A 15693-nucleotide genomic window follows, 5' to 3' on the forward strand; every position below is an offset into this window, starting at 1 on the left:
TTGAAAAAAACAACAACCCAAAACCCTTCTGAAATCTGTGTGATACGATTCCACTCTTGCCAAGGCAGATTGGGAACGCAGGCTCCTAAAAGCACAGCCGGCAGCCTTCAGAGCTCAATCAGGCGACTCCAAAAGGTACAAGAGACGATAATCAATCCCTAATATTGTTAAATAGAGCGGCGGTCTCCTACAAACCGAAGGGAGGCAAATGTACCCACCCAACAGGCATATGTGCAGAATGGATGCATGGGGAGAGGCGAAACATATGGGCGCCCATCTGGTAAAAAGTACCCTGCTAGACCTTCCTTACACATTACATTTGCAGGAACCATCAGCAGCATTAGAGAACATACATTTTCTTTACAGAAAGGGTGGGAGGGAAACCCAGGAAGAGAACAGCTTGCTTATCCACATCTGTTTTACTGAGCGGAATGATAAATAACTTTGATTTCTCATCGCTGCCACCTTTTTCCGGATCTCCGGAGGTTTAAACTGCACCTCAACAGACACCTGGAAGCCTTCGAGAGAAATAAACACCAACATCCTAAGAGTCCTAGGCTGCATAAACAGAGGGATAGAATCAAGATCACCTGAAGTGTTAATTCCACTTGATAAGGCCTTGGTAAGGCCACACTTGGAATACGGCGTCCAGTTTTGTTCGACACGATGTAAAAAAAGATGGGGAGACTCTAGAAAGAGTGCAGAGAAGAGCAACAAAGATGATTAGGCGACTGGAGGCTAAAACATATGAAGAACGGTTGCAGGAACTGGGTATGTCTAGTTTAATGAAAAGAAGGACCAGGGGAGACATGATAGCAGTGTTCCAATAACTCAAGGGTTGCCACAAAGAAGAGGGAGTCAAGCTATTCTCCAAAGCACCTGAGGGCAGGACAAGAAGCAATGGGTGGAAACTAATCAAGGAGAGAAGCAACTTAGAACTAAAGGGAAATTTCTTGATGGAACAATTAATCAGTGGAACAACTTGCCTCCAGAAGTTGTGAATGTTACAACACTGGAAGTTTTAAAGAAGAGATTGGATAATCACTTTTCTGAAATGGTGTAGGGTTTCCTGCCTCAGCAGGGGATTGGACTAGAAGACCTCTAAGGTCACTTCCAACACTGTTATTCTATTCTGTTCTGTTCTGTTCCATTCCATTTCATTCCATTCTATCCACAGACCTACCTAGATGAACAGAAGAGAAACGTAGTAGGACCCATAGACCCAAATGTCAGATATCTCTTGTTGGGCACTTGATTTTTTTTTCACTGGGTTGAAAGGAACAGCTAACTGCCAAGCTTGCTATCCCAAGCTCATCAGCGGTGGGCCTAAGCAAGGCAGGTGATGGCAACAATGGACCTTCTGAGGGTCAGCAAAAGGCCTGATGGGTTTCAGGGTGTTAGCAAATCAAAAAGTGGAGTTGTAATAGCATCTTGCGGAGAACAGCGCTTTGGACTTGACCCAGGGACAACCTGTGACTCTTGGGCTAATTCAAAAATCCATTTGTAAGAGATGAATGAAGGCCTTTGATCAAGACTGTTTGTCCCTCTCCTGAAACCCGTGGCTTGGGAGAGGGGGCGAAATGAGGATGATTGAAATGGAAGCCAGCCTGCTGTGAAGCAAATTGTTAGCTCCTAGCATTACCTTTATTTACAATAATGCCTCTGGACCTTGCGGCTTCCATAAGCACTTTTAGAAAATCAGCACTAGGCAGCCGCAACTCACGGATTTATTTGGAAGTGTGTTCTGTTTAGTCCTACTCCTAAACAGAAATATAAGTTATGGCGGAGTAGAGGAGAGAGACGGCGTCCTGGAATCTAGAGAAGGGCTTAGGGCCACTTCGCCATTTTACCTTTTTGTTGAATCGATGTTTTGCAACCAGCAGTCCTTCTGTGGAAGACGTAGAAGAAATGAGCCAAGTTCTCCATGGCAACCTATTTTGTAAGAGTGAAGACGATTCTCTCAAGATTCCAATTCTGATCTCAGGGTGACGCTTAAGAAATACAAAAATGATGGGATGGAACAAGGAGGCTCCATGACCTCAAGAGTGAAGTAGGACTGTAATCTTGATGAAAAGAAGGACCGGGGGACACATGATAGCAGTCTTCCAATATTTCAGGGGCTGCCACAAAGAAGAGGGAGTCAAGCTATTCTCCAAAGCACCTGAGGGAAGAAGCAATGGGTGGAAACTCATCAAGGAGAGAAGCAACCTAGAACTAAGGAGAAAGTTCCTGACAGTTAGAACAATTGATCCTTCCAGAAGCTGTGGGTGCTCCAACACTGGAAGTTTTTAAGAAGAGATTGAGTAACCATTTGTCTGAAATGATATAGGATTTCCTGCCTAAATGGGGGGGTTGGACTAGAAGATCACAAAGATCGCTTCCAACTCTGTAATTCTATTCTATTCAATTCAATTCAATTCAATTCAATTCTATTCTATTCTATTCTATCCACACTTACCTAGATGAAAAGAAGAGAAACTTAGCAGATTGCCTCCAGAAGTTGTGAATGCTCCAACACTGGAAGTTTTTAAGAAGAGAATGGATAACCATTTGTCTGAAGTGGTGTAGAATAGAAGAATGCCTAAGCAATGCCTAAGCAGTGGATTAGAATAGAAAACTTCCAAGGTCCCTTTCAACTCTGTTATTCTATTCCATTTTCTCTTGGGTTGTTAACGAAGGGAGATTATTATGGAACACCATCCAGGAAAACCCAAAAATAAAACTTCCTTAGTTAAAGGTAAAGGTTCCTGTCGCACATATGTGCTAGTCGTTCTTGACTCTAGGGGGCGGTGCTCCTCTCTGTTTCAAAGCTGAAGAGCCAGCACTGTCTGAAGACGTCTCCGTGGTCATGTGGCCAGCATGACTCAACTCCGAAGGCACACGGAACACTGTTACCTTCCCACCAAAGGTGGCTCCTATTTTTCTTCTTGCATTTTTATGTTCTTTCAAACTGCTAGGTTGGCAGAAGCTGGGACAAGTAACTGGAGCTCACTCCGTTACATGGCTGAGGGATTCGAACCGCTGAACTGCTGACGTTTCTGATCAGCATCTTAGCCACTGAGCCTCTGTGTCCTTTTAAAACTTCCTTACAGTATTTGAAAATTAAGAATGACCCACCAATTTGGTAACATTGCTAGGAAAATAGCATGGAAATATCCAGGTAGAACCAGTTACCAAAGAGTTGACTTCAACTCTACAAAGGCTTGATGCATTAATTAAAAGCATGCAGGATTTTTTTTCAAGGGTATGTAAGTTGCTTTGTACATGAAAATTACATATCTCAAGGAAAAGTATGACCTGATCTTAAAGAGAGTATGAACAATATAGATTTTTCAACATGACTAACAGAATAGCCTACAATGAGAATTAATGAAAAAATATCTATTTCAATAGGTGGCTTCCTCATCCTCTGATTGAATCCTTGCCATTCATCTACATTAAATTTTATTAACAAAATGTATTAGCCATCTACCCAAAGAAGCTCCCTCTGTTTCCAACCAGTGTGGCTTCAGTCTTCCAAGAAAAGAAAATTATCCTGAGTTGATTATTTTTTTTCTTGTGGCATCTGCTATCTGAGGAAGGTTCGGCAGAAATTAATTGATTTATTTCCCCACCCACCCACCTCTTTCAAGAGGAAATAAAGCGGTGAAAATCCCAATCTTTTTGAGAGCATCTTGAATTCAGGGAGCAGAGCAACCAGGAATAAATTGGAGAAAAGTGCAATCCAGAATCTCTCTTGGTGCAGGCTGATGAATAAAATCCTGAAGAAAAAGATTAAAACCTTCTCTTCACCAAGGCTGCGATTGCGATATTGAATGAAGCTCAGCCAGTGCTTAGTCTGGGAAATAATCAGGAGACGAATCCCACCCTTTCAATAATTCCAGATGCATCTCTTTTTATTCTGTTGTGAATCCACAGGGTACCTGTTTCCCCCAAGCAGGAATCTGGATATTTTTATTCCCTGAAGACACTTATTCTTTGATTGAAAATTAGTCGCCAGCTTCTGTGTAGCTTTAGTTCTTTACATCTGCTAAATGTAGACAATAATATTTCCCTTCCTCTCCCTGGAGAGGTTGCAAACCTTGAATTTGCTAATATTTGTCAAGAGGACTCAGATTTATTAAGATTCAGGAAAATAGGCTTCCTGAGTGGTTTTGCAATTGCTAGTCTCAGTAGGAAGCCAAAGCAGAAATGTATATATGCATATGTGTGTGTCTGTCTGTGTGTGTGTGTGTGTGTGTGTGTGTGTGTGTTTGTTTGCTTGCGTATGTGTATGTATAACATTATAGGTGAGGGTAGAGTGAGAAGAAGAAGACCAAAAGCATAATGAAGATAACTGTCATGTCCACGTCGGAGTCTGAATCTGCAGGGGAAGATGAGCTGGCACAAGTATTGACAGCCAGGGAGAGGGCAGCTCCGTTGGCCTTGGGAGGAAACTAGGGAAGGGCAGGGTTAGTCCAAGCAAGACTCTTCAGAATTAGTGAGGCCTGCAGGCAGGAAGGAACACAGGCAGGAGGAACAAGAGAGGCAGAGCTCGGCTGAGGAGCAAGAACCACCAGCTCCTGATCCAAGGGCTTGGAGAGTGCAGAGAAGGCATGATCAGAGCAAACTGAGCTGATTACTCGGGAGAAGAGTACCCCGCCCATCTTTACCAGGCACACCTGGGGAATGAGACTTAAGAAGATGCTGTGAGGAGGGGAATTTGTCGGGAACAAACACTGAGTTCCTGAAGTGTTGTGTGCTGACGTTTGAACTTGCCAAGAGTCCTTGCATTCCTTTTTGGCATTCTGGACTAATTACCTGGATCTTTTGCTCCCTGACCTCCTTGATTTGCTCTTGTTTTGCAAAGTACATTTGGGATTTATTGCCATGCAGCCTTGGTGCAGACAGCGCTGGGCTGGACCAATTGCAACCAGAGGCTGCTTGAGGTTTTTGCCGGGGTTTGCTATCACTCTGTTCTGGAACTTGCCGGAAACTTGTGAAGTCCAGCTGCTTTTGCATTGTGTGTGTCAATTGTGTAGCTTTTGTGTTATTTTTGTGCAAAGTGTGATAGTTGGTTTTTGAGCTCTCTGTGACTCTGTGAGGTGCCTGCTTGTTGCAGGAGACATTTTGTGTGAAGTCTAGCTGCTTTTACATTGTGTGTGAGTCAGTGGTGCAGCCACACCCACCGGGTCACATGACCTCCAAGCCACGCCCACCAGTCACATGACCTCCAAGCCACGCCTACAGAACCAGTAGGGAATTTTTTTGAATTTCAGCACTGCCTTAAAGTTACCACAGTTGATAAAAACTGGCATAGACTACACACTTCTCTTTCACTGTATCCTCATAGCTACTCTACAATGTACGTAAGCTAAGGGCAGAAGATTTTTTTTTAATTGCCAACGGAGGATTATACGAAACTTTGTCACTAAGAAAGAACAAGAAAAGAGATCTTTTAAATGACCAATTTGGACATGACTTCCAAGCCATGGGCTGGGAGAAGTACCAATCCATCTGCTCTGGATCAGATAAAGTTTGTTTATTCCCTAGTGGTGACAGTCAGCGAGCAGAAATTCACATACTTGGAGCATGTGCAGTGAGTGGAGAAATTATTATGCCTGGCAAGGTTGAGAGAAATGGAAGGACTAGGCAACTGATCAAGAGGAAAGATGGGGTGAGAATTTACTGCAACATTTGCAGATTACAAATTCACAGAGTTGTAAGGGATCTTGCAGGTCCTCTAGTCCAACTGAAGACCTTACACCATTTCTGACAGAGGACAGTCCAGTCTCTTCTTGAAAGCTTCCAGTGATGAATTTCTGAAAGCAACTTCTGTTCCATTGGTTGATTGTTCTCATTGTAAAACAATTCATCCTTATTTCCAGATTGAATCTCTTCTTGATCAGTTTCCATCCATTATTCCTTGTTTGGCCTTCCGGTGCCTTGGAAAATAGCTTGACCTCTTCCTCTCTGTGGCAGCCCCTCAAATATTGGCACACTGCTCTCATGTCTCCCCTGGTCCTTCTCTTCACTAGACTAGCAATGCCCAGTTCCTGCAACTGTTCTTTGTATGTTTTAGCCTCCGGTCCCCTAATAATCTTGGTTACTCTTCTTTGCACTCTTTCTAGAGTCTCCGCATCTTTTTTATTGATACAGTACTCTAGGTGTGGTCTTACTAAGACGAACATTCTTGGAAGAGTTGTTATTATTATTAAAGGCAGGTCAAGGCACTGGTGAGGTTTTCGGTACCATAAGCTGAGCACAGCAATATGTTTAAATTTTGGGAAAACACCATATTTTGTTTTCATCTTAAAAAAGGAAGAGCGAACTATCCGCATGATATCTCTTTATTTAATGTCATTTATTGGAAGAAAAGAAAAGCCTTGGGAAGAAAAAATCTTCAGCCTTATATCAATATGTATTTAAGATCAAATAAATGCACATGAGGGATTTCTGGTATCTGTAAGATATCTTGTTTCAGTAGCTGCCAAGAAAAAAATGGACTGCTGATGTATATATTATTTCTGATGATGCATGTTTTGTCTTAACAAGAGAATAAGAACAATTTTATTCAGCCCTCGTGGCTCTACAAAATTTGAGTCGTTTATTAGGGAGATGATTGCTCATAACATAAAGATGTATGAAACTCGTTGGCCTGCATTATGAAGGAGTGAATCTTCCCATGAAGATTAAGAGAAGGAAATAAAAGGGAATTGGCTATTTAATATCTGCAGCAGAGAGACATATAGAGATAGTGTTCCACTTATGACCACAGCTGGACCTAGAGCTGCCATTGCTCAGCAAGGTGATTTTTAAGAGAAGCATAAACCTGATAGGCAGTGGCTCAGTGGCTAAGACGCTGAGCTTTTTGATCAGAAAGGTCAGCAATTCGGTTGTTCAAATCCCTAGTGCTAGATAACTGAGTGAGCTCCTGTTACTTGTCCCAGCTTCTGCCAACCTAGCAGTTCGGTTGCACGCAAAAATGCAAGTAGAAAAATAGGGGCCACCTTTGGTGGGAAGGTAACAGCATTCCATGCACCTTTGGCATTTAGTCATGCCGGCCACATGACCATGGAGATGTCTTCGGACAGTGCTGGCTCTTTGGCTTTGAAACAGAGATGAGCACCGCCCCCTAGAGTCAGGAATGACATTTGTACAAGGGGAACCTTTACCTTTAAACCTGATACGACCATGTTTCGCCCTGTGTTGTTAAGTGAATCTCTGCCGTTAAGGGAAGCATGCCATCATTAAGTGAACCTGGCTTCCCCCATTGACTTTGCTCATTGGAAGACAGCTGAGAAGGTTACAAATGGTGATCACATGACTCCAGAATGCTGTAACCATCATCAGTACCTACCGGTTGCCAAACACCCAAATTTTAATCACGTGACCTTGGGATGCTGCAATGGTCAAAAGTACAAGGCTTGTTCGTAAGTCACTTTTTTCAGAGACATTGCAACTTCGAAAGGTTGCTAAAAATGGTTATAAGTATTTGGTTAAAAGAGCCTTGGTGGTGCTGTGGTTAGAATGCAGTACTGCAGGCTACTTCTGCTAATTGCTGGCTGCCAGCAGTTCGGCAGTTCAATTCTTACCATCTCAAGGTTGACGCAGCCTTTCCTCCTTCCAACATGGATAAAATGAGGACCCAGATTGTTGGGGGCAATAGGCTGACTTGTACATTGTAAAGCAGTATATAAGTCTAAGTGCTATTGCTTGCTTGCTTGCTGCATGCCTCCTTCCTTCCTTCCTTCCTTCCTTCCTTCCTTCCTTCCTTCCTTCCTTCCTTCCTCCCTCCCTCCCTCCCTCCATTCTATTCCATTCCATTATTCCTTTTCATTCTTTCCTTATTCTGCTCTGCTCTGCTCTATTCTGTTCTATTCTGCTTTATTCTATTCCGTTCCATTCCATTCCATTCCATTCCATTCTATAATGCAAAGAAAGCAAGGCAGTGGTTCTTTGGGAAAAGGATGGAGTTTGCCAAGGCCCCAAATACACACAAGGCTGAGATTTTCCAATCTTTAGCCCTCTCTACACAGAGTGCCATGGGAGAGGAGGAGGTCAAGGCAAGAGAAATGATGCTTTGCTGCGGCTTTAAAAGCAATCTCATCACTTTGAACAACTTTTCTTCGCCCGACTGCTGAAGAAAAGGAGGACTTCCTTACGAAACGAGAAGCTCCTTTTCAAGGGATTGCTTTTGCTTACTTAAGGCTTCTATTTTAAAAAAAAATGCAAAGAAGCCGCACAGCTTCTGTATAAATATGACTTAAGAATAAGGCTATTCAAGTTGAGAAAGTGCTGCAGTAGGGGGAAAAAAAAATAACTTTCACCACACAGGAATTGGTATGTTTTGAATCTCTTTGGGGAAACAGTTGGATTTATAGCTGGTCTCAGGGAAAAAAAAATACCTTATGCAATTTAGTCCTTAAAGAACCCTGGATGTAGACTGGAGGTTTCTATTTTAATGCTGCTCCCTTTTGAGACAGACAATAAAAAATTCTTACGTGACTTCCAGACTGGTATCTCCTCTAAACCTCTCTTGATCCTTGGGAAACTAACTGGAGGTGCCAAATAGATTAGTTATGCTTTATTAAATTACTTGTGCCTTCCTTTCCTTTCTTTTCCTTCCTGTAGCTTAGCTAGAAGAATTTCTTTTTAAAAACTCCATTAGCAATGCATGCTCTTCTGTTAGTTTTCAATGTGTTCCATTCACCTTCATCTACCTACTACCCCATTCATTCTGTAGCATCAATGTGCGCACCTAAAATCAAGAGGAAATGTTTCGCTGTGTTGAGATACACTGGTAAACTATCACAAAAAGAGACACAAAACCCAACGCCCTTAGGAAACAAAAAACTGGAACGATCCAAATTTCTGATTTCTTTGGAAACTTGGCCGAATGGTTCAGGATTGCAGACCAAAGGAAAGTTACCCTGATGTATTGCAGAAGAGTCTGAGAAGAATTTAGATTCTGCAGGATGACCTCTCCATTAGATTGGCCCACCATATCTCAAACTCCAAGGCACAACCTCTGAATTCTTCATCTTATGGCATCTCCATGTCTATGAAGATTCTCAGTCATCTAGGTCATGGTTGTCCCAAAGGTGGGCTCCCCCTCCCCCCAAAAAAGGCAACAAATCCAGTTGCCTTTTGAAAAACACCTTTAGTTCATCCTATGATGTTTCCCTTGTAAACCCATCAAGACAAAAAACACAACCACTTTGAGAAGCCGGACATCATTAAGAGAAGTTGTCCATGTCTATTTACAGATGCTATTTAATATTCCAATAATAAGATGTGTCCTCTTTCTTCCTCTAGCGTCTCACATGTTGGGCATTCCCAGTCCACTACTAGTTTTATTCCTCACCCTTCCCGCAATTCCTTGAACTAATCTAGAACCATTCGTACCGCCATCAAACTTGGACATGGTGTGAGAACCTTATGAGCTGATCATCAACCTCTCCAACAACTGCAGAGTGCAGGAATTCGTGTTTACTTGTTAATGTGACCTTCAAACAGGCTATTGCAATTAATTGTCCAGTCATTTCTAAACTGGCCTCTCACCGGTGCCCCTTCCAGTGGAAATTTCCCATTGTCAAGTTCCAATGCATAAACTACAGATCTATATTTGCAAAAAAAAAAAAAAAAATTCTGTGAAACTAGTCTGCTTCGTCAAAGCTTTGTGTGACCCACAGGGTCAGATCTGATCCAGGAACAATCCAATTGCAACATATGGAAGGTCCACTGTCTGGAATCTTGAAAGATCTCCAGGCATATCTTTCCAAATATTAATGCAGGGGTGTCAAATTCAAGGCCCTTGGGCCGAATCCAGCCCGCGGGGTGCTTAGATCTGACTTGGAAACAGCAAGGGTCCGGCTCGTGGTGTCTCTGCCCATGAAAACAGAGCTCAGGGGAGTCGCGTACAGCCCCCCCCCATGCAGGGCTGCAGGAGGCTGTCATGGCCAAAATGGGCTGGGGATGGGGTGTGATGCCATCATGGGTTCCATTCTCACTGGCAGAGGGCTATCAAAACAAACTCAAAACAAAACAAAAGGAGAAAACTTTCCCCTTTTGCACTTGAGCATCCAAAAAAAAAGAGAAAGGGAAAGAGGAAAGGCAAAGAAAAAGAAGGGAAGATGGGGAAAGAACAAGGATGGAAAAATAAGGAAAGAGGGGAAGGAAGGAGAAGGAAGATGAAAGGAAAAAGAAGAGAAGAAAAGGAAGGAAGGAGGGAGGGAGGAAGGGAAGGGAGGGAGGGAGAGAGGGCGAGGGATGGATGGAAGGAAGGGGGTTATAATGAGAGTGAGGGAGGGTCTCAGGGAAGTCGTGTCTTAGCACATGGCCACCATAGGAATCTCCAACACAAGTGACATCTCGTCCACCCCATGACACACCCACCATGGCCATGCCCGTCACCCCAGTCCTCCGAGGTCAAACACAACCCAGATGCTTCCCTCAATGAAATCGAGTCTGACACACCTGTATTAATGCATGAGGTTTCAAGCAACACTTTCTCTCTCATCACATACCTGTCTTCTCTTCTACACGGTGTATTTTATCCTGGAATACCCATCATCCTCTTTGGAGGCCACCTCTTACCTTTGCTAGAGAGATGCTTCCATGTTACTGTCGGTTCTGGTCTTCCAAAGGCTAAGCACAGGAGAGTGACGCTGCTGCCTTCATTGATGGTGATGTCGGATGAGATGTTTATAATCTGGGGGGGAACTGCAATAAAACAAAGGGGAAGGGCATCAGTGCATTATGCATTTTATGCTGCTGTTAGTGATGGCAGGTTTGTTTTTCTTGACCTGGCCTACTCAATATGAAGAAGACAGGGTTTCTTCCAAAATAGCACTAGCAATAGATTTAAATACCACTTCTCAGTGCTTTCCAGCCCTCTCTAAGCAGTTTACAGTGTCGCACATTTGCCCCCAACCATCTGGGTCCTCATTTTACCCACCTCAGAAGGATGGAAGGCTGAGTCAACCTTGAGCCAATCAGGGTTGAAGGAACTGAACTCTGAGCAGTGTGAAAAGTATTAGCCTGCAATATGTCAGCGTTCCAAATATCATGCAGAATTAAATCAGAGTCCAAGGCAGAGCTATCCTTAAAGTTCCAATTTAATAAGTCAGACATGTTGGCACATCTGTGGAAATCCCAAATCTAATTTCTGTTGCTAAGTGAGACATTATGTGACTTTTGCCCCACTTTATGACCTCTCTTTCACAGTAGCATTAGGACTACAACTTTGTTCTTTGCCTCTCATTTTGTTTTCTTTTGTTTAGCATCCTATTATGATTGATGCTGTTTGCTTATTTAGTATCCTATGACCATCACTCAGTTAACTATGATTTATAATGATTGCATTTTATTATGATGATTTATTACTTGTTGCGTCTATGTACACTGAGAGCTTATGCACCGGAGACAAATTCCTTATGCGCGCAATCCCATTTGGTCAATAAACAATTCTATTTTTATTCTTTTTTCGCCAACCTTCCATTCTAAATTTATCCCTTGCCTTTTCATGGGAAAGAACTCAAAACATTTTAAAATATGCTTTAAAAGACTCTTTACTCTTCGGTCTGTTAATCTGCTGCAGGCAATCTAATTTACCTAGCAGATCTAAAGGGCAGCTGATACCTTAACAAAAACTAGAAGAACAATCTATGGGGGGAAATGATTCAGCCTTTCTCAATCTATATATATTTTTTCTATATCACTATTTCTCCCTCCTTTTTTAAAAAATATAAGAGACCCTAGCCTGAAAAGAAGTTCTTCAAGAATTCTTCTGTCTTTGTTGTTTATTCTTCCCCTGAATTATCATCTCATGTTTATGCCTTCACAATTGGTTGCTATGGTAGTTATTATGGCCTTGATAATGCATTTTGTATCACAACAGCAAAAAGAAAAAAGGAAAGGAAAACAAGAGCTGGTTCAAGGACAGTGGAAGACTTCTCTCTGGGTTCAAACCAAAGTTCATCCATGTAACTTCAACTCCATATACATACTGTAGATGTGGATTACAAGAGCAAACATGGAAAAAAAAAAACATCCACTCATCCCTCCTTCTTACTGACAAGTATAGGAACAAACCAGGTTTGAAGTGGTTTGTTAACAAAGTAAACTGCTCCTAGAAACATACATTATGAAGCACGTAGGGAGCCCTGTTTTTAAGGCACATAGCACCACAGCCCCAGAAAACAATGTCTTCTACATTTCATCCCCGAGTATCAAAGATATTGCTCATGTTTTGCTTAATTGTCAACTGTACACCTCTTTTAAAATTGCTACTTAAAAGAACAATCCACTAATGCCTGAATCACACAGAATAATAGAGTTGGAAGGGACATTGTAGGTCATCTAATCCAACCTCCCACCCAAGCAGGAGACCCTACACTATTTCTGACTGATCCCAGTCCAGTCTCTTCTTGAAAGCTTCCAGTGATGAAGCACCCACAACCTCTGAAGGCAACTCCTCTTCCATTGGTTGATTGTATTCTGGCCTTCAGGTGCTTTGGAAAAGAGCTTGACCCCTTCCTCTCTGTGGCAGCCCCTCAAATATTGGAAGACTGCTATCATGTTTACCTTCCGACTTGAGCTTAGTGCACGAGATAATCTGTCATAATGTCCTACCTGTGAATGACTACTTTGACTTCAACTGCAATAACACAAGGCCTATCAATAGATACAAACCAAATGTCATCCGTTCTAATCTTGATTGCAGGAAAAACGATTTCAGCAATAGAGTAGTAAATGTGTGGAATACCCTACCTGATCCTGTTGTTAGTTCCTCTAACCTTTGACCTTAAGCTGTCTACCGTGGATCTTACATGTTTTTAAAAAGATCCCTAAGGGGGCGTACATAAGCGCACCAGCGTGCCTACCATCCCTGTCCTACTGTCATATTTATATGTACTCTTTTTATATGTTTATGGCTATGTTTTGCTTATTTATATCCATATTTTTTCATGTGTTTTCATACTTGTTTCTTTGTACTTGTCAATCAATCAATCAATACATGTCTCCCCTGGTCCTTCTCTTCACTAAACTAGTCATGCCAAGTTTCTGCAATCAATGCTCTATTTTTCTCTAGACTCTGATGACTTTATGGAGGTGGTTAACCAGTGGAAAGAAAGAAAAGAAGGAAAGAGAAAGTTTTGAAATATCCAGAAGTGCCAAATGTAAATAAACAGGAATGATACAAATGTGCATGCATGTATTTACGCAGGCAGGCAGGCATGCAACGCTAAAAGGCTCCATTCTTATTAATTGAAACTAACCTAAAGTATAGATTTAGGGAGCCCCTGATGTATCAGAGGAAGATATAATGGAGTAGCTGACAGAGAAAAATGACCAAAACATAATACTGATGGAAGGCTCTAGGACAATTTCCCATGGTCAACTCATCATCGCCAACTTGCTTCTCTGAGTTTGTGACTCACAGAGTCTCCTTGCCAAGCATTTCCTTGTACAGCGTTGAACCTGGAAGCCATTGGCTTGGTACCTATCCAAGGACTGATAAGGTTGCAATTCGCCCTTGAAAGACTGTTTGCCGGGACTTTGGTGGATGTGAATGCCAGGAATTCACATTAGCCAAATAAAAAAAGGTGGGTTTTTTTTTCAGGACAAGGAGTCATGATTTGGTGAAGCCTAGGTCAGAACACTTCCCTTCCCCACAGGATAGAGGCACTTCTTCCAGGATCACGCCTAATTCTAGTTCCATTTCAACCAGACAAAGGGAGGCAGGTCAAAATCAGGTGGTTTTGGCAGAGGAATCATTAATGGTCAGATCATGAGAAGGTATCTTGGACTAATCTCTTCAGGCCTTCTTGGGGTTAAATTAGGGAGATGTTAAGTGATTGGCTGTTTTCCATGTTGGCCTTACATGGCATTTCAATCATCAAATGCCCCACTTATTTAACACTTTATATCACATCAGATCAAATCATTCTATTGAGGATTGCTCCCCTTGCCTATGCTATATTTTGTGAAGACAGACGATAGGGAATGAGAACAAATTATTATGAATTGCGAGGATATAAATACACACCATGATTCCAGTGACATCACAAGCCACTCAAGCTGTGCTCCAGTGGTTTATAATGATTGTTTCCAGAGCATCTCTCAGCTTGTGTATTTATAGCCTTTTTTTTCCACTGCTTTCTCTACCCATGAAGTAAACCGATTTTGTTTCGAGGTGCCTATGCCGTTCTCTACAGAATATCTTACCCAGATACTTACATTCCAAATTATAGCACCTCATTTGCGCTCCCTTTCTAATTTATGAACTGTATTAAAACCAATGTGTGCCTGCACACAATTTCTTTCTGTCTTTCTTTCTCGTTAGCCATGTGCGCCAGGGAATGTATATATCGACTAAGCCTCAATGCAGACATCATGACTTTATCACATTCCTTTCTGCCAGATGGTTTAATCAATGGTTGTGAATCTTGGTAACTGGCACAGAGGATGAAAGATACCAAAATATAATGAGGATCAATTGCGATATTCACTTTAGGCATGCGCCAAGACAGGAGAAAGCCAACTGGCCCTACTAAAATATCCATTTCTGCAAAAAAAATTATTAAGTGTCAGTCCTTAATTTCAGAGGATCCACATCAAGAGACAGAATAAGCAGCTTATCGGTAGATTCCAGTTGAATCTTCAGGGGAGAAAGTATCTTCCTACCCTGTTCCCCCCAAATAAGAATTCCCCGGATAATAAGACCAATGGGGCTTTTGAATGCACGTGATAAAATAACCCCTTCCCCAAAAATAAGCCCTCCCCTGAAATATTTAAATGCCTGAGCAGCCACCCACACCATTTCCTGGGGGGGGGAGGAGTGAAACATATCCTATGCACCCCACGTGGGTAGAGGCTGTTCCTGCAAACCCTAGCTAACGCGCCCCTTCTCTTAGTGGCGGCCAGAAAAAGAGCGACGCTAGGGCTGGCAAGACTGTGCCAGAAACAGAGATCGAACTTCCGACCCTCTCTGGATCAGCTGATCTGCAGGCAGCAGGCTGAGGTTAAGGGTCCTCCCTTAACCTTCCCAAAAAAAGCCCTCGCCAAAAATAAGGCAAAGCACTTATTTCAAGGGTCAAAATAAAATAAGACCCTGTCTTATTTTGGGGGAAACACGGTAATAGCAAGAACAATGAAAAATATGATGAGAGTTCTGGTGAGCACTCCGTTATGAGTTGAGTTCATGCAAAATATGAACACCCATCTACCTAGGATATATTAATTCAGATTTTTGTCCTAGGCAAGGAGCTGGATTTGATCTCCTTTCCCCCTGATTTTGCAAATTTATTCATTTTGCCTCTTCGACTCTGGCTAATGATTACCAACCAGGGTCAGACAAACTGTTCCTTTCAGCAGACTTTTTAGCCATCCTTGCATAAGATGAGTTTCTATCTTTCCATTGGCACCACGTATCCAATTTCTGTACACAGTTCAGATAGATTTAGGATGAAAATATTCATCGCTGCCTCCTTGGTGACATCGCTATGTCACTGGATATGTCCCTGCAGCCCTGAAAGATTTAATCAAGATAAAATAAAGTGTGGCCTCCAGTCAACAAAATTTGCTGGCACCTTAGGGGGGAAAAAGAATCAATGAAAACAGATATGGATAGTTGCTTGGCAACCGCTCTGTGGTTTTTCTCCCTCTCTCTCTCTCTCTTTCCCCCTTCTACCTGTTCCTGCTCTCTCC

At 42.3% G+C, this 15693-nt stretch overlaps 1 protein-coding gene across 2 annotated transcripts in view; it reads right to left on the reverse strand.

The window, feature by feature from the left end:
• The window catches only part of LOC309396271 (opioid-binding protein/cell adhesion molecule homolog), a 609765-nt gene that overhangs the window by 50793 nt on the left and 543279 nt on the right, over positions 1–15693 (reverse strand). For both annotated transcript variants that reach the window (XM_081961273.1, XM_081961272.1), the window contains one exon: positions 10579–10704. In XM_081961273.1, the coding sequence (XP_081817399.1) occupies positions 10579–10704 (126 nt within the window). The remainder of the gene's footprint in view (positions 1–10578; positions 10705–15693) is intronic.

The sequence above is a fragment of the Natrix helvetica genome, assembly GCF_964273705.1.
Source record: "Natrix helvetica genome assembly, chromosome: 8".
In the NCBI taxonomy this organism is placed as follows: Eukaryota; Metazoa; Chordata; class Lepidosauria; order Squamata; family Natricidae; genus Natrix; species Natrix helvetica.